General features: G+C 40.0%; 1 protein-coding gene across 6 annotated transcripts in view; it reads left to right on the top strand.

The window, feature by feature from the left end:
* Positions 1 to 24,648, top strand: part of GRIK1 (glutamate ionotropic receptor kainate type subunit 1) — a 155,474-nt gene that overhangs the window by 128,030 nt on the left and 2,796 nt on the right. For 2 of the 6 annotated variants that reach the window (XM_052674061.1, XM_052674063.1), the window contains 5 exons: positions 3,152 to 3,270; positions 7,404 to 7,621; positions 11,585 to 11,810; positions 16,151 to 16,401; positions 19,039 to 19,204. In XM_052674061.1, coding sequence (XP_052530021.1) covers positions 3,152 to 3,270; positions 7,404 to 7,621; positions 11,585 to 11,810; positions 16,151 to 16,401; positions 19,039 to 19,188 — 964 coding nt within the window. In that variant the 3' untranslated portion in view covers positions 19,189 to 19,204. Of the gene's footprint in view, positions 1 to 3,151; positions 3,271 to 3,807; positions 4,219 to 7,403; positions 7,622 to 11,584; positions 11,811 to 16,150; positions 16,402 to 19,038; positions 19,205 to 24,648 lie in introns of those variants that run through there. The other 4 variants (XM_052674060.1, XM_052674062.1, XR_008204378.1 and 1 more) reach the window with 3 other exon arrangements.

A 24,648-nucleotide genomic window follows, 5' to 3' on the forward strand; every position in this document is an offset into this window, starting at 1 on the left:
CCTCTTTCAAATATCAAAATGACAGCAGTCTGAATCATTCATTCTGATACATTCTGCCTGACTTTCACATGTGTGTGAGCCAAGTCAAATGGAGCTTTTACTGCTTTTCCACCAGTTCACTCTTCTAATCAGAAGACACTGTGAAACCTTCATTCAGAGGAATAGTTCTGCTGAGAGTGATTGGCCTTGGGCATACATTTCTCTGTAGTCCGTTGAACAAACCTAGTTCTTGGAGGTCAGCCTATGTGAAAGCTTCAGCTGTTTGCATGCTTCTATATCAGTGCCAAAGTACAGAACTTTGTGAGATTTACTTTTTCGTTTAAATTTCTGAGAATGTGAAGAGGGAGAAAGGAATTAGAGGATAAGAGGTCATGAGTTAACTTATTGGTGTTGGCCCTATATAACAGAGAAAGTTCATCCTGCCTTGGCAGTGATGGGATTGTACACAATTATTCATGGCTTCCCACAAGCTCTTGCAGTGGCTCACTGTACCATAAATAACAGCTCTTACTGTACGCAAATCATGATCTCACTCATGACTAATATTAACTCTGCTCAATCATGACAGATTGCAGTTGTGTCCCAAGACTGAAAACATCCTCTCCACCTCAGAACAGGCAGAATGGGAAATGAAGCCCAAATTATCCTCAGCTCTTGTAGTTTTTTTTAAAAAAAAAACATCATCAAAGCTAAGAATACATAAACTTCAGGGTTCTCTGCCTGCTTGCAGAGCTTCCTACTCACACACACATGGCTGGGAAAAAATCAAATGAAATGGAAACACAGTACTCATAGATCATCACGTGAAACCTGTCTGCTTTACTCTCTTGGCTGTTAGATATTGCTCCAAATCACAGTGCAGCTTTTGGGTAAATCCGTAGCTCTGGCCTGTGTTACTGTGTTCTTTTTTTTTTTTTCCCCCTAAGCCTTTCTAAAAAGCAGAAGTTCTAGAAGTCTAATTTCCCTACAGATTCGTGTCTCATGTTGGACTGTGATTACAAACAGAAGGTTTGCTTGCTTGTTTGCTGTCCTTGCAGTTGAAGGATTTATAAGAGATCCCTCGCATATGCATTAACAGCTATGGCACATGCTGGGAATTTGTCCTGCTGTTGTTCCCTGGTAGGAAGATTTATCAAATACTTCAGTAAATATTGACTAGAACAGTTTTAGGAATTTCAGGAATCATCTGCTTTTTAACACTGCCATAGTAAATTAAACATTTAATGGTGTTTTGACATCAGTTCACAGAAGAAAAATACTTGGGAATATCTTCATGGACTGAGGTAATTTTCCTGTTCTTTGTTCAGATTTTTCAGCAGCTGAACCATTTCTCTTTGAGTATTTTGTAGCCCTGTCATCATCACATTAATTTTTAAACTCAAACACTGACATTTTTATCACTGCTAAAGGTTACAGATCGACAAAGCTCTTTTCCTAAGCACACTGAATGAAGAAGGCATTTACTGCCAAGATTTCCCTTTACTGCTATGTCAAACTCCCTGTGCTCTTTGCATCGCTGATGGTAGAACTGAGGTAATCATCAGTCACACAAGGTGAATAAAATCACACACACCCTATGTAAAAGGTGCTTAGGTGACCTTGAACATGTTGTTTGTAAGAAGGAGAAAACTAAAGGGAAATAACCAGAAGAACACCAGACTGAGTGTGTGATGAGATAGAGCAGAACTGTAATCCAGCCTCTTCTTGGTGTTCAGCTCAGCACACAAGAAGAAAACCGCCTTTTTTTTTTATATTTAAGATGGAAGTATAATATAAACCTAGTATTCCATTAAACTATACGTTTGTTGTGATAAAAAGTCTTTCTAGTTTGGCAGAAAGAGTTTTGCTGCCAGAATTTCATTGTTGCTTTCTATCAACCACTATTTGGCTATTTTGGTGATGGAGACGTTTGTCCCATCCCAGCCTGGGTTCTCCCTCCTGGTCAGGCCCTAGAGCTGTTTGCACATCTTCTCACTGTCCTGTGGGAGCATGTTTTTGCCCATGTGTGCACAAACTGAGCTGGGAACCATTTCATTGCTACACAGAGGCTTTCTGAAACAGAACTTGGTGACTCTCTAATTGGTATATGCAGAACTGTTGTAACTTGAGTCTGAAAACCGTGTCTTCTGCTACAATTTTTAACCGCTATGATACTAGTAATGCTAATATTGCTCAGATAATGGCATCCTAAGCTGCATACTGTTTCAATTAGCAAGTTCATGACTACCAGAGTTCATTACTTCAGCTAAGCAAGGCGCTCTGCTTGCAACCGTGCGTAAACTCAATGCTTAATTATATTGTTGAAACAGTAATTAAAATGTATTGGCATGACATTGTCAATTAAAGCTATAATCATAAACTTTATGAAAAAGTATGCAGCGAGCCAAGCAGCAGAGGGAAACAACAGCAGGCAAGACACCCTGGGGAGGGGTGGTCTTCAAAGTAACTCTGCCAAGTGTATTGCCGACCAGAATGGGTATAGTTTGCATTTATAGTTGCATTTATAGTTTGCATGGGGAATAGAATAGAATCCTTCCATTTGAGGCAATCGCCCGCATGATTGTTTCCACACAGCATGGCCCTATGGCTTTCAGGTTCTGCAGTTGCTCCACAGCACTTTCCAGCTGCTGGCAGCCATTTTCCTTGATGCCACGGCAGCTCTGTGAAGGCATTCCACATCAAGTATCTCCACCAGCTGAAAATGGATGCCTTGAGAGGTCTTTTCTACCTTCACTATTCTTCAAATACTCTGTCGTAGAGCAGTGCTGGAGCTTCAAGCAGTCTCCCCACCTTTTAGAAGGTCTACCTGGGAGCAACGTAGGCTGCAAAGCACTGAGAGAGTTGGGTCCTCCCAGCAACACCGGCCACAAAATGTTGGGGGATTCAAGACTCTCCAGCAACCTCAGCTTTGAGGGCAGTGACCAAGGAGCAGCAAAAGTAAGGACGCAGGTCCAGCGCTAGGAACAAGGCTGTGACATTCTGCTCCACAGCTTGCGTGAAGCAGCTGCTGGACATCCTGCAGACACCCTTTCCACTGAGGTTTCCTTTTTTTGTGTTTTCTTCATTAATCTCCTCATTTTGTGCGTTGTTCAGGTCTGCTGCCGCTGTATTTTATTTGATGTTTACAGATTGTTTCTGTTAACTGCCACAGGTTTACACCCTATGAATGGTATAACCCCCACCCGTGCAACCCAGACTCAGATGTGGTGGAAAACAATTTTACTTTACTAAATAGTTTCTGGTTTGGAGTTGGAGCTCTCATGCAGCAAGGTACATCGGTTACACTTCGTTATTGCACACGTCCCACAGTCTGCTCAAGGGCTTCTGTGCTGGTAAACTCCACCCTCTGTAATTACAGATTATACTGTAAAACCTAATCTCAGAACCAAAGCGATATAGGAAGAGAAGAAAGCAATATATCTCTGGAGAGATGGCAGAGGAAGGGAACCTGCAGAATCCAGGATAGGGATGCAGAAGGAATAAGGAGGGGAAGTCTGGGAGAGAGGAATGCAGACAGATCCACACAGGAGTTGCTGGAGTTTAACAGAAAATATTCATTAGATATGGTGTTCTTTATGATGAAGTTCAGTCTCTTGATTTAAGAGGTTTGGCAACAGGAAAATATCTTCCCAATTGGGCTTCATCCCAGTAGAATCAGTAATCTTAGCAACCCTAGAACAAATTGTTTTCACTGCCAAACAGAACAGATAATGTAGTTTCTTCGGAAGAACTGTTAAGTTTGTTGGCACTTGTCAAACGCTTTGTTTAAAACAAAAACCAAACCTTTTTTTTATGGCTTTTCTGCAGGTATGAGTCCCATCCTTCTGTAAACGAATCCAACCCTAGAAGCATTAACTTAACACAGTCACAAGTCCCTGTTGCTGATGATTTTGGAAACAGCTGACATTATACACAATTGACAAGGAAAGGCAGTGAAGCTCACTTCATATGGGAAGTAAAAGATATATGTGTACTGACCACATTTGGTTATGGCATATGTATTCACAGATTTCCAATTAAGTTACTATTCACCAAAACTGGGGTTCACTGAAAGGAATGAAAATAATTTCTGACAAAATTTCCACTTGAATCAAAGCTGAACAAAAATACCCACCCCATGACAACAACCAAAAAAGGCAATCCAGAAGAAATACCATTTTTCTTCAGTATTAGATTTCTAAGCATTTAAGTAAGGAATGTAAAACCATCTCTACACTCATGCAGGTACAGTTTATTCTTCCCTTTTTAACAGATATGAGTAGCAGTAAAAGAAACATTAGGAGGATCTTTCCTGGACACGGTAGAGATTGAAGTTTGTCTTGTATCTAGGATACTCTTGCTTATATTGGTGCTCTAATGCATTGACAGAATAGAAATGCTCTTTGAAGCCATTCAAAGCCTCACAGAAATGGCTTTGAAGGTGACCAGCTGAAGGAAGAGCCATTCTGTTTTGCTCCTTTGTTTTGTTGTCCTTCCAATTGATCAGTGAGATGCAGACTGAGGTTTTACAGTATCAGGCAGATGTGTGTATATAGCTGTGACTGCCGTGTGTGTGAAAGTACCCCAGGATTTTGTGTTTTAATCTACTGCCTTTTTTGGAGTTTACCATCATCCACAGCAAACTGTGGGATGCAGTGTCTGCTCGTTACCACTACCTTGGGTACATGACAGTCAGCCCCAACCAGACTCTGCTTGTCTTTCAAGAAGCATAAAAATAAAACAAGAGAAAGAAAGAAAGAAAGAAAAAACATTTGTAAGGCAACACAAATGTTTCCATGTACAAACTTGTGGTGCGTGTGATTGTAAGTGCATCATTGCTAATGTGAAGAGCTTGAACATGGAGTGAATGGTTGTGAGACTCTGCATCTACTGTTATACTCTTTCTTGTTGACAGCAGCTGATTGCTATGCTTGATTGGAAGCCACTTGTTATTAAATTTTAAAATGTGATGATCAGACTTTCTCTTTTCTACAGAGCGTGAGCAAAGTCTGGATCAGGATTGGCTGTCATGTCTGCCATAAAAAGGCACTAGAGAGACTTCAGCAAGTATTGTCCCTGACCCTGAGTCTAACTAGCAACATTCCTATTTAGATGTTATTTCTCCTGGTTTTCCCCTGAAAGTCTCAAATATGTTATGCATACTCTGAAAGCATTCAAATGGGTCGCATTTCATCAAATTCATTCAAAGAAACCACTGCTTTTAGGAAGGCATGTTACATGCAGAACCCCCTTCCAGCCAGGTGGGCAGAACAGCAGTACTCAATTCAGGAAAGTGCTAAGGATGAAGTCAGGGGCATGAAGCTTATACTAATGCTCTCTGCTGCAGTCAGGGAACACAGAAAGGTGAACAATGAAATAATCATGGAGCTGATCAAGAGAGATGCTGGGCCTGCTTGTTTCTTCTGGGAACACAGCGTGCTCAGCACCTTCCAAAAGCAAAAACCAATGCTCACTGCATAATTAACAGACCCAGGAGCCTTGAGCTTAATTGCACAGAATGTGTTCTGCTACTTTTTCACAAATAACTTTTTGCCAGAGGAAATCATGGGAGGCTTGGCACCCTACAAATTCAGCACGCAGGGCTTCTCCACATATTTGCTTGTGCCACCATGTATCTGCACTGGCAGATTTCTTTGTTGCTTGCTAGGATCATTTGTCTGTATACAATACATACGACGTGTTGCATCAGGGCCCAAGTTCAGAATTTGTATGTGTATAGCTGCATGAGCTTTAAAAACATTACACCTTCAAGATGGTCTGAATCAGCACTCCTAGAAGCCAGCTTTTTTAGGTCAGTCCCAGTTTGAAGAAAAATACACACTTAATTCTGAGAGCAACAAAGCAAAGGAAAAAAAAAAAAAAAAGATTTCATGCTATTAAAAAAATCTTATCTGGAAGACAGAAGAATAGAAGAATAGAACACAACCACAACACAACACAAACCTAAATAGAGCTGCACCTCTAGAAATGGATAGACTGGAATCAAATTTTAAGCAAGAACTTTTGCTTTTAGACCGCCAGCCTGATTTGAAATCCGTGCAGCACCAGAGCTGTGCAAGCAGAGCATCTGCTCTTGCAGTTCGGCAGTTCTGTCAGCCTCTTGAAACCCTAGGGCTATGCTCAGCATTGACCTTTAAGAGACATATCTGTATGTTTATGAAGCTGAGTTAAATCTGTTTGCTAGCTGTTTGTAAGCTTCTTACCCTTTCAGTTTTTGCCTCAGGAGTAATGTTCACAGTTTTTGCAAAGTCTGAAAACATTTTCTATAACCCACTTACATTTCTTCCAGAAATTGTTAAATAGCTCAGGAGAGAGAATGCATTATCAGGATGTTTTCCAGTAACATAAATATTTGTTACATCAAACGTTTTCTATACTGAGGTTTCCGTTCACAGGCAGAATAAACTCTTAAGTTTATCTTTCATCAATAAAATAATTATGCTGATGCTTTACTTTGAAATCAATAGTATTCAAGTGGACGTCTAAGTATTTTGTCAAACCAGATCCCCAAATCCCATTTAATGAGCTAAGTTCAGAGGAGAGGCCTCAAAACAAACAAACAAACAAACAAACAAAAACCTTGCATGAAAATGCTTGAGTACCTGTGCTGCTTACATTCAGTCTGAGCTGCTAAGAAGTCATTTTAGTGCACTTACCACCCACGCTGGGAGCATGTTATTCCAGGGGATTTTATGACTATGGCGGATTGCTTTAATACTTGTCAGTGTGACATGCTGGCAGAACTGCTAAAACCTTTTCATTGATAACTAGTTCAAATACAGCATCCAGAACTTTGCATTGCCCTGTACATCCAAAGCATACTTCCATTCACCCTCTGAATTTTAAATTTTAAATCACACTTTTGTAGTAAGACATGTTCTGGATAGTGAGCTCAGGTTCATGCAGGCTCATGAATATACTGGAAGCATATTGATCACCTTGTTCTTACTTAGGTATGTGGATAGAAGGCACACAGAGCAGCTTCTTCTTGTAAGGCATTTCTCCTAGGCAGCTTGTAAGTAGAACAGCATTCTGCTAAAGATCTCTGGTTAAAAATATCGATCATGGTATATACTGGCAAAAAAAGAAATTTAGGAATCAGATAAAAAATACTAGTACAGCTTGTTTGGGTTACAAGGTTAATGGAACAATGAGCATTAGCTCAGAGAGGTAACGGGGTTTAGATCAGGGATAATTCCATTTGTCGTGTACCATGGCACACATCCCCTTCACAGTGTGTTACCATTATAAATGTTAGATGTGCATCTGTAAGATTACTGTTTAAATCATTTTATGGTACTATGTCTCATAAAAGCATTCTGTGCCTAAAAATAGTCTGTGGTATCAGAAAAGGCATCTTTCAGCATTGCCTTAACGTGATTATTTTGATGATATTGTAACAGGATCAGAACTGATGCCCAAAGCTCTTTCCACCAGAATAGTTGGAGGAATATGGTGGTTTTTCACCTTAATCATAATCTCATCTTATACTGCCAACCTGGCTGCATTCCTGACGGTAGAAAGGATGGAATCCCCCATCGATTCAGCTGACGATTTGGCAAAGCAAACCAAAATAGAGTATGGGGCTGTTAGAGACGGATCCACAATGACCTTCTTCAAGGTAAGATGGCGTCAGCCAGCTCTGAGTGGTGAAACTGACCCGTGGATGATTACCTGCTACCTTTGCTGTGAGGAGCAAACCCACGCCTTTGATGGGAGAACCTGAAGGGAATGAGGCCATGGACCTGAGGACATTCTCCCTCGGATTGTTTCTCACAGTAGGATCTCAGCTTTATACAAACACTTGGCTAAGATTGGTTATGAAGGTCACACCTGCACTGGAAAAACACTGCACATAATCAAAATACAAGCTGGTTTGCATCCTTCTTAAAATGTTCCATGGTCAGCATTATGCATGCTATTAATATAATGGCCACATACACACATAAACATGTCTGTAAGTAAAGGGTCATTTTGTGATTTTGTGTGGCTGATTGCTTCATGGATAAATGCATTGGTTGTTGTTTGTTTGTTTGTTTGGGGGGGGAGGAGTTTGTTGCTGTTGTTGGTTGGGTTTTTTTTTTTTGCACTATTAGTATTAATTAGACAAAAAATGGGTTAATCTCATGAAATGTCAATTTTAAAAGCCAACCAGCTATAAATTTAGGAAATACACACAAAAATCCTGTGACAATTAGAATTAATTAGCAGGTTCATCGGTACTCTCAGCAGGGAAGTTAAGCATTGAATAAAGTGGCATCATGCTTTTTACTGTAGCATCTGAGAATGGTGTTTATAGATAGTCAGATATGCAGTGCCTTTGAGAATGAGACATCCTGGTGGAACAACATGTGGGGCAAAATAACCCTTGATTCTGAACAAGCAGATTCAGTTCCTGTGCTGAGGGACCTCGTGCTCCAGTTTGTATCCCCCTGCACTGCTTTAAGCACAACCCCCTTATATTTTTACATGAGGCAAAGTGAGCATTTCCACACTCAGAAAGGATTGGTTTTTGGGTCATTTCTCAAAACTAGAAGTGCTCATCAAGGTCATTTCAATTATGAGGTAGCACCATCCCTAGTGAGCTATCAAGGGTGAACTCCCTTTGTAACGACTCTCCTGTGGCTGAATATAAATGTTTCTGTGCTGAAAGAAATGCGAAAAGTAGAGCATTTTTTCAGAGCCTTGTTATAGTCAGTTCTTGGAAGGATGAGCTGACATTTCTTTAAAGACATGCCGGGAAACCTATCTCAAGATATTCCTGGAAACTTCATTAGGTGAGGACAGGATCTCAATACAAATGCAAAGCAGTGGGAAGCAGCCAATGCTGCCCTCTGGAAGGCTCTGGGATATCTCCTGGATATAAGAGCTCTTCACCACCTAAAGACAGACATTGTCATTGCTATTCTGAAGTCAAATTCAGCACAGGAAAGAACTGCTCAGAATCTGCTCCCTCCACAATATTTCATTGCAAATAACTTGTAATTTCACCACAAGAAATTTAGAAAAAAATTCAAGAGCTGTTTCCAGCTCTACAGTGAATTTTTTTTCTTTTTTTTTTTTTTTTTTTTGCACCATTAATCCTTCAGAGTAAAACGTGTAGGCTTTACAGTATGCAAGCCTCTTAAAAATAATAAGGTGATTAAATATCTATATGCTATACATGCCAGCTTACTTGTGCCTGAAATATGTGTACGCATAAAACCAAAGGAAAGGACATCAGTTTTAGTACAGAATGGAGATAGATAAGCTGGCAGAGTGAAGGTGACATAGTGAAAGGTGCATAGAAAATACAATTCATTTTACTTGTAAACCAGTGAGGCACACACAGTGCTATATAATAAATGTGATTATTTTTATTAGCCTTATTATGTAGCCTTTCATGATTCTCACAATATTAGGATTTCCTTTCTCTGACTAAAAGTTCAAGATTTTCACAGTACGTGTACTGTAAGTACAACAGATAACTTATATATGCAAAAAGAAGTCTGTATGCACTGAGATGGCATCGCTTTGCCTCCCTTATACTGTAAAATACTGCTTATATTTCTGGAGCTAAGTAAGCATACACACAGCCACATGCATAGCAGTGAGAGAGCTGGGAGCGTGTAAAACACAGTAGTCAGAAGGTGACATAAGGGGTAGGTGTTTCTACGTGTGCCTTATGGCACAGTTTAAGAGAAAGCACCCTTCCCATAAAGGACTGAGAGCTTGTCTCCCAGCTGTGAATAGCACGTCTAGACAAACTCTTGCTGAAGAGGCAATATTTTCAAGAATGTTCCTGCAGTGGCTATGCTTTCTAACCAGGTATTGAGAGCAATGAAAACAAAAGCAATTGAAATTATCTGTGAAAGACAAGAGACTCTTGGCATTAAAGGAACCCCACAGTCAGCCTCCCAGCCCTTTACACAAATTTGGGCAAAATTCAACACATCTATACTATAAATCTTCCATTTCTTTCTTGCTTCTCTGTGATAATAGATGTTAATCTCAACTTAGAAATCCTGCCAGGTCCCACCTCCAAATATGCAGAGATTTTCCCACTTAAATCAATGAGAAGCCAGTTGAATCAAGTTGCTAAGTCAGGAAGTTGAGATCTTTCTACCAAACTTATCTGAATAAGGAATATATCTTTCCAGTAAATTCAATATCAGATTCAATTTACTGCATAAATATATCATCAGTTTCAAAAAGTATTCCCAGCTGAGCAGTACAAATGCCTTCTACTTGCAAAAAGCCACTTAACCATCTTCAAAGCTTACTGATATCCAGTGGCTTAAAGTCTTGGTTGAAACCTAGGTGAAATTCACAGGTATTGAATTCACAGGAAATCATATTAGTTTTTAAAGCTGAAAGAACCAGAAAATCAGCTGCTCACAGGAATCTCCCAGACACCGGTATTTAATGAGTGCTTGTTGTCTCCAACACTGTGAGCCTAAAATCAGCTGTGATGGCTTCAAACCTAAGATAGGGACAATGAAGGAGGTGAGAATATACTGCTCCAGAACTGGGGAAGTGCATACATGGAGGGGATCATGGGCTCATATTTACACCAAAATTTGGTGTGTGTGTGTCTGGCTCATGCTGGGTAGTGGCACAAAATAGTTCAGTAATGGTTGGCTGTGCTATCTTGAGACAAACAGTTTCCAATGGTCCAATTTCCTGTAGCGCTAACATCCTGTTTCATCCAGAAGCAACACTGTGCTCAGTAGGTTTGGACAGCACACAGAAGGGCAAGGTTTAATTGTGTTAGCACTGTGCAACTGCTTTAAGGTTTTTGGATTGCAGATAGCACCTCTTGAGTGTAGCAGGCAAAGTGCCCCTGAGAACGCTGAGCAGGTTCAGTTTCTCTTTTCACACCCTGTGAGGATCTTTCCCTGTAGGATGCTCACACAGAACAGGGAGTGGAGTGGGGAGGAAGGGATGTCCAGCACTGCATTCAGGCGGCTATGACTTTTGGCATTCCTCTTCCCTGTGCCACTGGATATTGACACAAGCCATGTGCACACTCCTACTGAGGCCAGTGGCAAAAATTCCCCAAACTTCAGTGGGAGAAGGATTAGGTCCTTAATTCTGATTGCAATGGAAAGCTGAAAGCAGAATTTTGCTTAGAAGCCACTTCAGGTTTGTTTGTCAAGCTTTATCCTTGAAGTACATGAGTTTTAGGCAATGATATCAATATAAAAGAGCCAGTGCTTTACTGATCTTCAAGCTTTTGGAAGAGTACACTCACCCTGACTGGCAGAAACCCTGATACTGAACACAAGAGTATCCAGCTGCACTAATTTGCTGGGCTGTGTGTAATTATTTGCTGCAATCCATGTAACAGCATTAGCCCAAAAAACTTCAAAGCACTTCACAGTTGTGCCAGTAACAGAGTTCCTGGCACTGCAAAGGAAGCAGAAGAAGCATAAAGCACAGTGAGAGTGAAAGGCAGGAAGGAAAACCATTCTTTCATTCGAGATATGCTACTGACATCATTCACAACAATCCACAAGATAAGGCCTATCGAGGTGGAGGAAATGTTTACAGGTGTAATTTGAGTGCTTTGGTGTGATTCTGTGTCCTCATTTTTCCTTCTTAGAAATCCAAAATATCGACATATGAGAAGATGTGGGCATTCATGAGCAGCAGGCAGCAGACAGCGCTGGTGAAGAACAATGATGAAGGAATCCAGCGTGTGCTCACGACGGACTATGCGCTGCTGATGGAGTCCACCAGCATTGAGTATGTGACTCAGAGAAACTGCAACCTCACTCAGATCGGGGGACTCATCGATTCGAAAGGCTATGGTGTGGGAACCCCTATTGGTAAGATGTTTTCCAGCACAGGTGATGTGGAGCACACCCAGCAATGTCCTCTACAGATGTGTAGATGACTATCTGAACGATGCCCTGTTCTTTTAGGAAATATTTTCATCAAAACAGATTCTGGGAGTCTCCTTTAAGGCAAAAGGTCTCCTCTTGTATCCACTTATCTGCAAGCAGACTCTGTAGCGAATAAGGAATATAGCAATGCAGGCTACATCTGCAGAGCAAAGTCAAGTAATCTTCTTGCCTTCTGGAGCATCCCCTCTGTGACAAACTGGGTGTCCCCTGTGTTGCCCTGTTCTAAGTCCAAGTTGCACTACTGAATTATTACTTGCTTTTGTGAAATCAAGTAGTCTCGGGGAAGGTGGAAGAGGGGACAACAAATGTGTCCAACATACATATCTGAAAGAAAGTATGAAAAGAGACCAATTTCTGTTCTATTTTGAGAGTCGAGAGCTGCACATAAGAACAATGAGAAGCAATCGCAAGGTTCTGCCTCTGCATCAGGGACTTCAGAGTTTCAAGATAAGCAGAGCTTAAGATTCCCAGGCTCTGTGAACTCTTTCCAGCAGAGTTTTAGCATACTCGGTGTCCTTTACAAGACTTTTTCTAGTTGCAAATAATTACATAAGTGTGTTTTTTTTCTCTTTGCTTGCTTATTTTGTGTTTGTGTTCTTGTGAATAGTGGGTACTGGGCAGCCAGATCTTTTTCTTGCATTATACTTCTCCATACTGCTCACATATACATTTACACTGCCTCACTCAATTAATAGTTACACAATTCTACTGACTTCAGGGGAATTAACTAGAGGTTATAATAGGTTAAGTATTTGGTCCATTAGTTGCTTGGTAGATGAGATATAAATAAGAGAGGAAAAACACCACTGCACTTTGAAATGGGATTCTTTATGTCACTGAGCACCTCAGATCATCACACTGATAATATTTTAAGTATATTTTTCCACTGTCTATATGAGGATAGTTTTCTGTCCTTATGGAAAATGGTACAAATGTTAAAATATCCCCAAATAAATACAAACGAATGGCAAGAGTTTCATTGCAGTTATAAAGCTGCCACACTTTAAACCAAGAACAATGAAGGAATAATTGGAACAGATGGCAATCCTCGGAGAGAGTGCATCCATTGGAAATACAGCTGTGAAATATATTTATAAGATATTTCTCGTATGATAAATGTGCCTTGATCTTTTTTCTTAAGGAAAACCAGCAAAATTCAGGGGAATAGATACCTCTAAGCACTTGGGAATACTGCAGTGTCATCAAGCTTCTTAAGCTTTTAAAAAGTTGATTTCACAGATAAGATGAAGTGTCTAGATCTTCATAATATTCACATAAACCCCATAGCCTCTGTCAGTCTCTCACAGCATTCAAAACAATCGCACTGCAGAAGCTGCACTGAAAACAAGACTTATCTATGATGCTAACACCAAAGTTTCAACAAGTCTAAGCCTGCATTCACTCCTTCAGGAGAATCTACAAGCACATGGTTATGGTTTGCAGCAGCGAAAGCATGCCTTGCACTCCAAAATTTCCAGTGAATGAGCTGAATACCATCACCACTTGGTTCCCAAGGAAACAATTCATCTATGAATCCAGAGAATATCAACTCTGCGAGTAGAAAATTGCAGATATAAGCTGTCTTCGTTCTTCATTGTGCTGAGCTAGGAAGACAGAAATTCAGGTGGATCAACAAACTCTCTGTTTATGCTTAGTGAGCCCTGGGTCACAGGAAGGAGGGTTTTCATTAGATTCTTGGCAAAGATCAGTACTGATGAAAAATCTGCAGTGATGGTTGATGGTCAGCTTGCTGCAGTCTGGAAGCAGTGCTGTAACAGAGGCACCTCTATGCAAAACCTATACAAATGTCACCCTGGGAGGAATCCAGCTGAAGAAAGCAACACTATTATAGCTGTCAGGATACGTATTCCAGTATCATTGCCAGTGCTGATGCAAGTAATTCTAACACTAAAGCTATTACTTGGGAGATTGCTAAGAAAGTATGTGGATTTATTTCTTGTCCTGAGTGGTAGGTTGTTAATCGCTCAGTGGTCATAAATGCTGTGCTGAATATTCAAAGGGGTCTTGAGGTGGATTTGTGTGCAGTTTTAGTGCTCACCAATAAAACATCACTAATCCAGCACTCCAGGCACACTTGATGAACTTCAAAAGCACATGTAGAAATATAGATAGGTACCTTCTACCCTCAAGATGAATTGTGATAACCCTGCTGGCAACAAAAACATCACAAGAAAGAATGAACATCCCCACAAATATTGTGCCATGACTCAGGCTGCTTCGCTTTGCCTAGCCGCTGTTTTCTTTTAGACAAGGGAAAATAGATGATACCTACAATATAACAAACTCCAGCCATCAGGGTGACAAACCTCTCCTAAGGTAGAAATAATTTTGCTTTTTCTGGTGTTGTTGTTTTCAGTGGTAATAATTCACTTCTCTGTGTAAAGACAGTTTTGTAAGTGTTTCATTTTCTGCTGTGCTTATTTTTGGCTCTTTAATAGCATGCATAGAAATCATCTATTCTTACAGCCAGCGTATTTTCCTTTCAGAGCTGGCTTTCCAAAGCAGTAGCTGCTGATTGCTGGCTTCCCAGATGGACTTCGTATAATCTGACACATGTCTCTTGGCATCTGTGGTCACAGCATGTCCTATTGCTGGCAGTAGGGTACACTGAAAAATAGCTGAGTGTTGGCACAACAGAGTACTGCTGTATTTTTCGCACTGACTCTCCTCAGACAGTGCTGCAGGCTAAAGGAAATGGAAAAAGGGATTTGCATTCACGGTACAATTATTTTTAATAGTGTCCTACACAACAGTGTGAGAATGAAAAGTGAAACCAAGGCCAAATATCCCAGGCCATTTAGATATATAAAGGCACAAAAGTGGTTCTTAGTGAGATTTTCCTGTGTCCATATCCACATGTACCCTGACATCACTGAAACTCTGGGCACACCTTCTGCCTTGAATTTTATTCATCTTGATGAAGGCAAGAATTGCAACTGCTTTAACTTGAGGCAAAATGTGACTCATTGTGAAATTCTAGCTAGAGGGGAATAGTCTCATTAATGTGCTAAAGGAGAGGGAAAGATGGCAGTTAGCTACATGGACGAGGGACTAGTGACACTGGCTATATTTCAGCCCAGACACTTAAACCTTCCAACTGCAGGAATTCCAGCGTGACAGAGTTTGGGGGCACATATATGTCTTCAAAGCCAAACAGCTTTTCTTGTAATCCTCTCCTGCTTGCTATCATAAAATCCTTGCCCTACAAACAAAAGACTCCATTACAATGCCAAAAACAACTTCTGCTTATCTTTTGTAATTAATAAGAGGATTGCTGCTATTATTGACAACTTCAGCTTCTGGCAGCACTGAAAAGGTGAATTGATAGTAATTTATTTTAACAGTGCTGTGCTCCAAAAGTGGGATGAGGGGCAAACCTTTCCCTTCTCCTGCTTTGAGGCTACAGATCTGTGCATCTGTTAGAGCTGCTGGCTGAACTGAATGCTAAAAAACAGAGATTTTGGAAGATGGAGAGCTGGACTAGTGCATGAGAAGCAAATCTAAACAGATTGAACTGCCCAATGTGACCCTGCTATTTGCCAGATACTGTACAGGGCATTAATGCTGTTGAGCTGAAAATGCATCATTTAGCAAACTGTTGGCCTGAAAATAAAAAGCATGAAATATATGCTATTTTCAGCTTGAAGTGTCAATAATGTCACAGAAAAAAAGGGCTAGGCCGGCTTGTGTTCTTATAAGCTCTAAGGTAGATGAAGTGGAGTTGTGGGCATATGAAGGTAAAAATGAGAAGAGAATGCATTTGACTGGCTGTGGGTTTTCTTAGACAGTTACTCATTTTTCATGCAGTAGGAAAAATAAACAGATGTTGAAGTAAATAGAAGAGATGTAAAGTGGAAAGTCTCAAAGGATGCTTAAAGCAATATTCAGACATGATATAGAGGGATTATTTAGCAAGCAAACCCACTGCCAAGTCTTAAATAAACCTCAGTAGGAGACCCTAGAAAACAACATGAATTTCCAAACAAATAACAACTCCAAAGGAGCCTTCTGTTTTCCAGTCCCCAGGGCAGATGCCAACAGCTTGTTGGTACTCCATCCTCTTCCAGCTGAAGAGAACACAAGAATTTCTAGCTGGAATAATTCAGTCTTGTAACAAGGGGGCCGTTTTGCTCCAGATAGCAGCAACTATCCAGTTGCTCCAGATAGAGCAACTAAAGTGCTCTTTCTCTGCCTTCATTTTGCTGCAATCAGCGCTGACAAATCTTGTTCTCATCTTCCAGGGTCACCTTATAGGGACAAGATCACCATTGCCATCCTCCAGCTCCAGGAGGAGGGGAAGCTTCACATGATGAAGGAAAAGTGGTGGCGAGGCAACGGCTGCCCTGAAGAGGACAGCAAAGAAGCCAGTGCTCTCGGGGTAGAGAATATTGGGGGCATCTTCATAGTGCTTGCTGCTGGGCTTGTTCTTTCAGTGTTCGTAGCCATTGGTGAATTTATTTATAAATCAAGGAAAAACAGTGATATTGAGCAGGTAAGTCATCCTTTTCCAGCTTGCTGATGTTTCTGGGAGGCTGAGATCTGTGGTGACTGCATTATGTCTCTTTGCTGGAGTGCAGATTTTGTATTGCTGAACTCTCACCATTTGTTTCTGGCACTACAGAGAAATAATTTCTTAATAAGAATAGGGAAGCAACTCATCCACAGTCCAATTAGTGCTGTTTAATATGACAATGCAGAACAAGAGCAATTAATTGCTCAAACTGTTTTAGCTTGATCTTTAAGATTTAAAGTATAAATTACCTTGGAAAGGAATAAAACAGAACCTTTTTTTTTTTTTTTTAATGGCATTAACATCAGCTCTTGAGTAACAACAGGAATGTACTTCCAAATCTCTAGTGTAATTTTTCTCTTGATCTAGAAAACATTTCTTTCACAGCCAGGGGTTTACACACTCTGTGCTGAAGCATGCACTTCAAAGCAGGGAAACCTGCTGAAAGGTGATGGATGCCACAGCAAAGTAAGATTATGGAGCCAAACAATTTCGAGATATATCTCCACTGAACTGTAATGAGTGATTTGAAAACAGTGAGAGGAAACAAAGAAAAATGTTACGTATAAATCACATCTTCAGTATAAGAGAAGCTTGTGAAATAGAATCTATCTTTAAAATAGGGTGTAAACACCCACTTACTGAGACAAACACAGTAAAAGAAACAAGATACATACAGCCACTCAGAGTCTATTCATGAAACTGTCTACCAATCCTCTTGATCTGACTACCTTCCCTGGTTCCGGTCTGCTGCTGGCAATGTCCTAGACCCTCGTTTGGCCCTGTTTGGATCAACTGCTAAAGATGTTCTTGTCCTGTTCACTTCAACAGGATATTTCAACAGGGTCATGTTGCACTGCAGGCTTGGTAGACTGAGACAGTCATCAGTTTGTAACACGTAACTTCAGACATACACTTCTAAGTGAGTTGTTCAAGCTCAGTTTGCATTTAGATGGGAAAGGCAAGAGATTTTCAGTCAGCAGTTCATCCTCTCCGTCCAAGGTGTAGTCCTACAAAACTGATGACATAAATGACAGAAAAGGCGGTCAAGAAAAATAAGGGACAAGTGGAAAGAGGAGGAGAACATTCTGAATTCTACCTCAGAGATGTAGTTTATACTGTACTGATGCTAAGACATGAGAGGGTTTCACATCTAAGTCAAAGCAAGCAGCCACAGCTGAGGGCCTGGAGAGGACAGTGCCTCATTTTTAAACACTGGATTTCTGATGGAATGAACCACCCTGCAGTGATGTCAAGGCACTGATCTCTCTCTAGGACTCGGGGGAACAGCATGGAGCTGTATCAGGGGAGGGTCAGGTTGAGGATTAGGAAAGGGCTGTTCACTGAGAGAATGGCTGGGCACTGGAGCAGGCTCCCCAGGGCAGCAGTCATGGCTTCCGTTTTGGACAATCCTCCCAGACTAGGATTTGAATTTGGGGTGGTCTTGTATGGAGCCAGGAATTGGACTCAGTGATCCTTGTGGGTCCTTTCAGGCTCAGGGTATTCTGTGGTTCTACGCCTGTGTCTCCTTGCACTCACAAGTAGCTAAGTATACATGCCCACTGTTCAGACAGCTAGAAGGAAGCGATCTGAATCCTACCAGATATCTTCATTTTCCAAATGACTCTTGATGTTACTGTGGGTCCCTGGGACCTAATGCCACACTCATTGATTGGGCTTAATCTTTGCAGTGCCCTGCAGAAGAGGGCAGCTCATGACTGTGCAGACTACTCTGCATGCTCCTGATCAAGCCCTCACTGAAAGCAATGTATACAAACAAAGGATGTAACTCAGGCAGACAATTTTGCACGCCTTATCAATCAAGGTGTCCCTGTTTGGGAGTAAGTCAGAGAGAAAGGATGGATGCATTTTGCTCATATTGCAACTTCCTGGTTACTGTGCAAACTTTATAGAACAGTACTAGCACAAAATGAGTAAAGAATGTATGGAGATCAAAGACTCAGGAGGTATTTATTCAAATAAGTTTTGGAGCACTATTGCAGATAAAACACATAGTATAAGCACTAAAGTGGTGCAGAATATTTTGAAACAATTCAGGAGCCTGGAAAGGCAATGTACCCTTGAAATCATAATTAAAATAGACCTAAAGCATTAGATCATGAGAGATTGTTAAATTATTTAGCAATTTGTTGAATGAATAACGTAATACTCAGGGATGAATATATAAAAATACAGTGTCTGTATGTAGTGAAACTGCTGCTGTCTCACAGTGATGTGTTGCTGATTGTACTAATGGAAATCTTTAAATAGGTTAATGTGACAACATAATATGTGAGGACTGTAGATTTTTTTTCTGTGAAAGTAATTTCAAAGAAAGAAAATTCTGGTGATTTCAGTATTATTTTCTGGTTTCTCTCTTTTTGCTTTATTTTCACACTGATGATATAAGAAGCTTAGACAGAAAATGCTGCACAGCATATATTATCACTAAGCTAATCCAAAGCATGGTCTGCATACAATCTATGACTTTTCTGTTTCCATAAATAGAGTCTCTTTTGATTTAAATAGCTTTTGAATCTCATTCTCATGTTTGTTTTTAATTCTACTTCTTTCATTTATTCATTTTCTCAATTTTTTTTTTTTTTTCTTGCATGCAAGGCCTTTTGTTTCTTTTACGGACTACAGTGTAAGCAAACCCATCCGTCCAACTCCACCTCTGGCACCACCTTATCTACGGAGTTAGACTGTGGCAAGTTAATCCGAGAGGAAAGAGGGATTCGAACACAACCCTCAATTCATACTGTGTAGTCAGGAAAGAAAAAAGGTGTGTCCAATGAAAGCATTAAACAGTTCACTTAATGACAAAGGTTGTACTCACCAAACGCAGTTAATGTCTTCAAAGTGCCTTTTGCTTCAGCAGGAGATAAGCTTATCTAATGCAAATTGTCAAAGTCCTGGAAATTTGGGCAGTTTAAATGCATATCACAGAAAATAATTACACCTACAGCAAAGAGTGAGAGCAACAGACTACAGCAGATTTTAAGAAATACAATAGTCACTATGTACAAGTGTCATCTTGTCATTTCATTGGGTAATTCACGTTTGGTTTTTTTTCAGGTAAGAAATATTGTTTACCTCCTTTTCATTTTCAACCAAACCTGAATAAACTCATGGCAATCTCATTAGTAAAAGCATGAAGAAAGATTTCCCTTGGTCTCTGGTTAAGCATTCAGCAAGTGGGCCAGAGAGTTCTCTACAAACCTCAGAAAATAACCTGCAGGCTCCATTAACTTTCTGAACTCCTATTATAAACAGCCAGAGATTTTTAGCTGGCATATATTATTTCCAGTGTCAATATTTAATGAACTTTAATTCATCCATTTAAAATTCATTAGACAACGCCTCCAAGTAACTATCATAGCACAAGATCATATCTATCAGTTAAATTTTATGCCATGTAACCATTAACATTTAAGAACGTAATCAGTGAAAGCACCCTGAGGCACTCCCACTATATATGTACCTTTCATAGAATAACTCTGTTGACTTGGCTTGAGTAATTCATGATGTTCACTGTTGTAAGGCTTTATAATATAGGAAAATCTTTTATGACATAAGTGGCAGTAAAAATCATATCAATTTATGTTGAGCGTTTTCTTTTTGTTTTCTTTTTTTTTTTTTTTTTTGCATATTGAAACAAAGAAAGAAGCTGTTGTAAAGGAAGACAAGCCGTATTGGATGTTTTCTATACCCTGGGAGGAGAACAGTTTGGTTTCCTTCAGTCCTATGCTTGCCTGGGGACTGCCAGAGCAGGAGACAACAGGCTGTATCTGTTGTTGCCTCAGAAAAACATATGACAACAATTTGGAGTAGATATACAAAATATATAGAAATGCCATCTCATAGGATATCATGAACCACTGCAAACAACCAAGTTTGCAAAACCTGATTACCTTTTATCTGAATGTCATTATATCCTGTCTTACCTTCAGTTTCACCAATTCATTTTCCATCCTTCACACCTACTTTATGTTTTCTTGCACAATGCAGTTCCTCCTCATCAAACAAGTTAATGATCTGTTTTATTGAGGGGCCATTTCTGGCCTCTCTTGCAATTAGAAAACTCGTTCAAGTGGATGCCTTCATGCTCAATCACCAAAATGCTCCAGCAAGCTCTGCTGTCCTCTTGAATTGTTTCGTATCTGGCTTCTGAATAGAATGTGTTTTACTTCTATTCATTTTACAACTTTTAATCAGCAATATTTATAGTGGCAGTGGGCTTCAGGGTGTTGCTTTTGGGTGTTCTTTTTTTTATGAAGACTTGTAGTGCTCATGGCTTGACTACAGCAGTTCTTCTCTACCAGTGTTCTTTCATATATGTGAGTGAGTGTTATGCCCTACTTCAAACACTGCAAGAAACTCCCTTGCTCAAACTGGAATTTTAACCTGTTTTAACAGTGCCTTGAAAGCTTAGGTTCTTCATAAAATGATCCTTCCTAGCAGTGAGAACTTGAATAAGATCTTCAATATCCCTGCTTTAAAAAAATAAACACTCTTGTCTGCAATTTCCCAGTTGAAGAAACTTAAACTGATTAAATCCAATTTCTCTGAACTCTCAGAGTAGAAGGAAAATTACTAATGGGCTTATCTTCATCGTTGCTCTGTGCAAGAAATCCGTCAGCCTCCAGCTTCTACTACATTCTTAATCACTGTTTAAATGAATGCAAAATCCAGAAAGTTTCTGTTACTTTTTGGATAAACATTTTCACATCTGTCAAGGAAGCAGTCACATTGTTAGTGATCATTTTGCCTGTCTAGGTGTCCCCAGAGACAACCTTACAGCCTTCAGCTTGCCAATGGGAATTACAAAGCAGTTCTGCCTTTCTCTAACTATCTAACTACAAAAAAAATATTTGAAAGTTTTTCTTTTTTATTAGCAGTTATGCCAGCAGTTGAGGAAGTGAAGAGCAGGCATGCCAGCTGGGAACTAGTAAATCTACCTTTCTAAACACAATATTTGCAAGGTTCACTGTGGGTCCAGAAAAAGCCAAGTGCTTTCAGGTTAATAGGGTGGTTTGAGTAAGGCACAGTCCATTGCATCTCCCATGAAGTGCACAGCACCTGGCAGGAGTCAAACACAGAATGTGACAGGCTTTAGGAGGAAATGTTAAAGCCTTAAAAAATTTTTGACCTATCAACGCTCTCCGCTTTTAAACTGTTACAATTTGAACTTTGGCCATGAAAAAATACTCCGTTCACAAGTGATTGCAATTGCATTTTCCTCACTTGCAGCCTTGTAACTGCACCTGGGATCCAACAGTCAATGTCCCCTCTCACGTGTGTATCAGCACTGAGTTAACAGCTCTGTCTGTGATGGAAGAGTCACAACAGGCTGTCAGCTCTGGCAGTACCAGTAGAGCATAACCAGAGCTACTTCAGGAGAAAAATGGTTATAAACATGCACTTGTGACATTTCATGGTATTTCTTTTTATTTTGCCTTTGTTGCATTTTAATCAGAGCTCCCAGAATATTCAGTGTCTGCAGAAAAAAAAAGAAAAAAAAAAGGCATATTCTTTGACACATAGAAACCACTGGCTTCCGAAAGTAATGGGGTTATGCACAAACTGTCCATTGCCAGGTTGATTTGGCTGGGGTAGATGCTCCTACCTTTATTTAGTGCCATTTGCTGCCCTTATTACAGTCTGCCATCCAATGAAGCAAAAATACAGCATGGAGCATGGAGAAAGAATGAGACAGAAGAATGAAAGGAACAAAGGCAGTATGAGAGCAGCCTTTCAAGATCTAAAGAGGGCCTGTAAGAAAGAAGGGGACAGGCTCTTTAATAGGGTATGTTGTGATATGACAAAGGGAAATGGTTTCAAACTAAAAGAGGGGAGATTTAGATCAGATATAAGGAAGAAATTTTTTACAATAAGGGTGGGGAGGCAGTGGAACAGGTTGCCCAGAGAGGTGGTGGATGCCCTGTTCCTGGAGATGTTCAAGGTCAGGCTGAACAGGGCTCTGAGCACCTGATGGAGCTGTAGGTGTTCCGGTTCATGATGTAGATGACCTTTAAAATTCCCTTCCAACTGAAATGATTCTATAATTCTATGATTCTGTGAATATGATCACTGTTTCAGAGAGCTAGGATCAGGGTGGCTTAGCAACACACCTGCACCATACAGCCAGAATAAGCACACCAATCATGCTTTCTGCATCTGGATTGATATTTGCTCAAAGTACTGCCACAGATTCATGTCTCTGTGTCATCTCTCTTGGATTAAAGCTTTGAAGAGTCACATTTTTAGCTCTTTGGGAACAAAGGAGTAGAAGAAAAAATCCCTATTCAGTGACGTTCTTGCAAAAAACATTTTTTTGCTAATTTATTGGGTCTATAAATACCTTCTCTTCTTCAGACATTAACTTGAGCCCCTCCATTGGCACACCATAACCCACTTCCAAACCTGTCTGTGGCTAGCTGTGCCTGCTGGGAGCAGCCCTGTTTGCATTTGATGTCTTCTGAGATCAGCAAGTAGTTCTACTGATTATTTTGTTTGGGTGCATGTGTAAACAGGAAGCTGAAAAGCAGTTCATATAATTGAAAAATAGTTAAAATAATCCATGGGTTATTGTGACACTGTTTTGACAGTCACCGTTCAATAGACTCTGACAGTTTAAAATCCTTCATTTAGTGATCTCCTCATGCAATTAGCCAATAGTGACAGAACACTCAAACAGATTCTTAATGTGCTGCAACAGCAGCTCACTCACTAGGAGAAACTATTTTGGATATTTCTCCTTCACTGCACTAGGAAAAAACAAATCACTTTTCTTTCAGCAGAAGACATATGTCAGTGTTCCCAGCGATGAGTTTTTCACACTGAGGAAGGCACAGCAGGAGTAAAACCTTGTTTTCTGCACTTCTTCCTTCATGGCTGAGCTAGTCAGGTGTTCTCTTCAAATAGAATCTAGTCTAAATCTTTTGATTTTGTTAACTCCCAGTTGTCTGGCACAGCACACTGATTGTCCTTTTGTTCCTTTGCTGCTTGTTTGGTTCGTTTTCTTTTGCTTGTTTGATTATTTTTTTTTTCAAGGGGTTAAAAAAACAATTGAAGAAATCTTGTCCTCGGGGGTAGGTAGCAACACTTTGATAAAGTCTAACTACAGATTTTTTTAAAATTAGAAATTTCCAACTTCATGTTATCCTTTAAATTCAGATTCTAGAATTACTCTATAGCCTAGTACAATCTTTTGGATGCCAGTGTAAGGAAGGATTTGAGATCTTCCTGATTAAGCTTTTTCATCCTGCTGCAATGACCAAAGGACAAATAGGAAGAATCTCAAAAAAAAAACAAAAACCAGGAGCCCCAAATCCATTCTATTTGTAAAAGATTTCCTTTAATTTTCACAGGCCATGTACTGCAGCATTTTGGGGCACTGTTTAGGAGAGAAGTTTAATAGTATAACTTCAAACTTATTATTCTGTTGTTAAATATGTTGCTGTCTCTAGTCTCCTCTCTTTTTTGGATAGACCTCAAAAGTGGTCTTAATAACATGTCGAAAACAAACATGCAAACAAGCAAAAACAACCCAGAAAATATTATTGAAGAAACTCTTTTGGACTGGCTATCCAAATATGAAATTAAGAGAACAGTATCTTGCCCTTGTAAGTGGAAGTTTAATGTCATCATGCCCTTTCTAAAGGCAACTACAGACTTGGTGTTGTTCAGAGGGCTGTCTCAGGAGTTCCTAAAGATGGTGATTTTCAAGTAACTCCTTAGGCATTCTGGTGAATTTTGAATTTGCTTCATGTTACTGTTCTCTACTGCTTGAAAAAATCAGGTCAATTCCAGTTTTCAAATGTTTGTTCAGTATCCTGATTGCATTCACGAGCTTTGAGATAAATAGGATGTTGAGCCAGTTTTCCTAGGACTCGAAAGAGTTCTGGTCATATCTGCTTTCTGACTTTCTGAATGATTAACCAGACCCAAAAGTTCAGAGTATCATCTCAGATGGCTCTTTTAGACAACCTTAAGCAATCCGTGAAGGCAGAGGTAGACAAAGACCTTTTGCAGGCTTTTAATGCTCCTTGCCACCTCCAGTAGGTTTTTTCAAAGGTGGCAGTATTTCAGATACAGAGATGATCATAAAATTGATCAGGGCTGTAATTGCATCTGTGACCATTGGAATATCCTTGAAAGATCAGTTCAATATCTCTTTAATTCATTACTTCAGGTTGAGAGTGGAACCAGTGGGGTGCTTCGCAT

Source organism: Tympanuchus pallidicinctus, unplaced genomic scaffold (assembly GCF_026119805.1).
Source record: "Tympanuchus pallidicinctus isolate F22 unplaced genomic scaffold, pur_lepc_1.0 scaffold14, whole genome shotgun sequence".
NCBI lineage: Eukaryota > Metazoa > Chordata > Aves > Galliformes > Phasianidae > Tympanuchus > Tympanuchus pallidicinctus.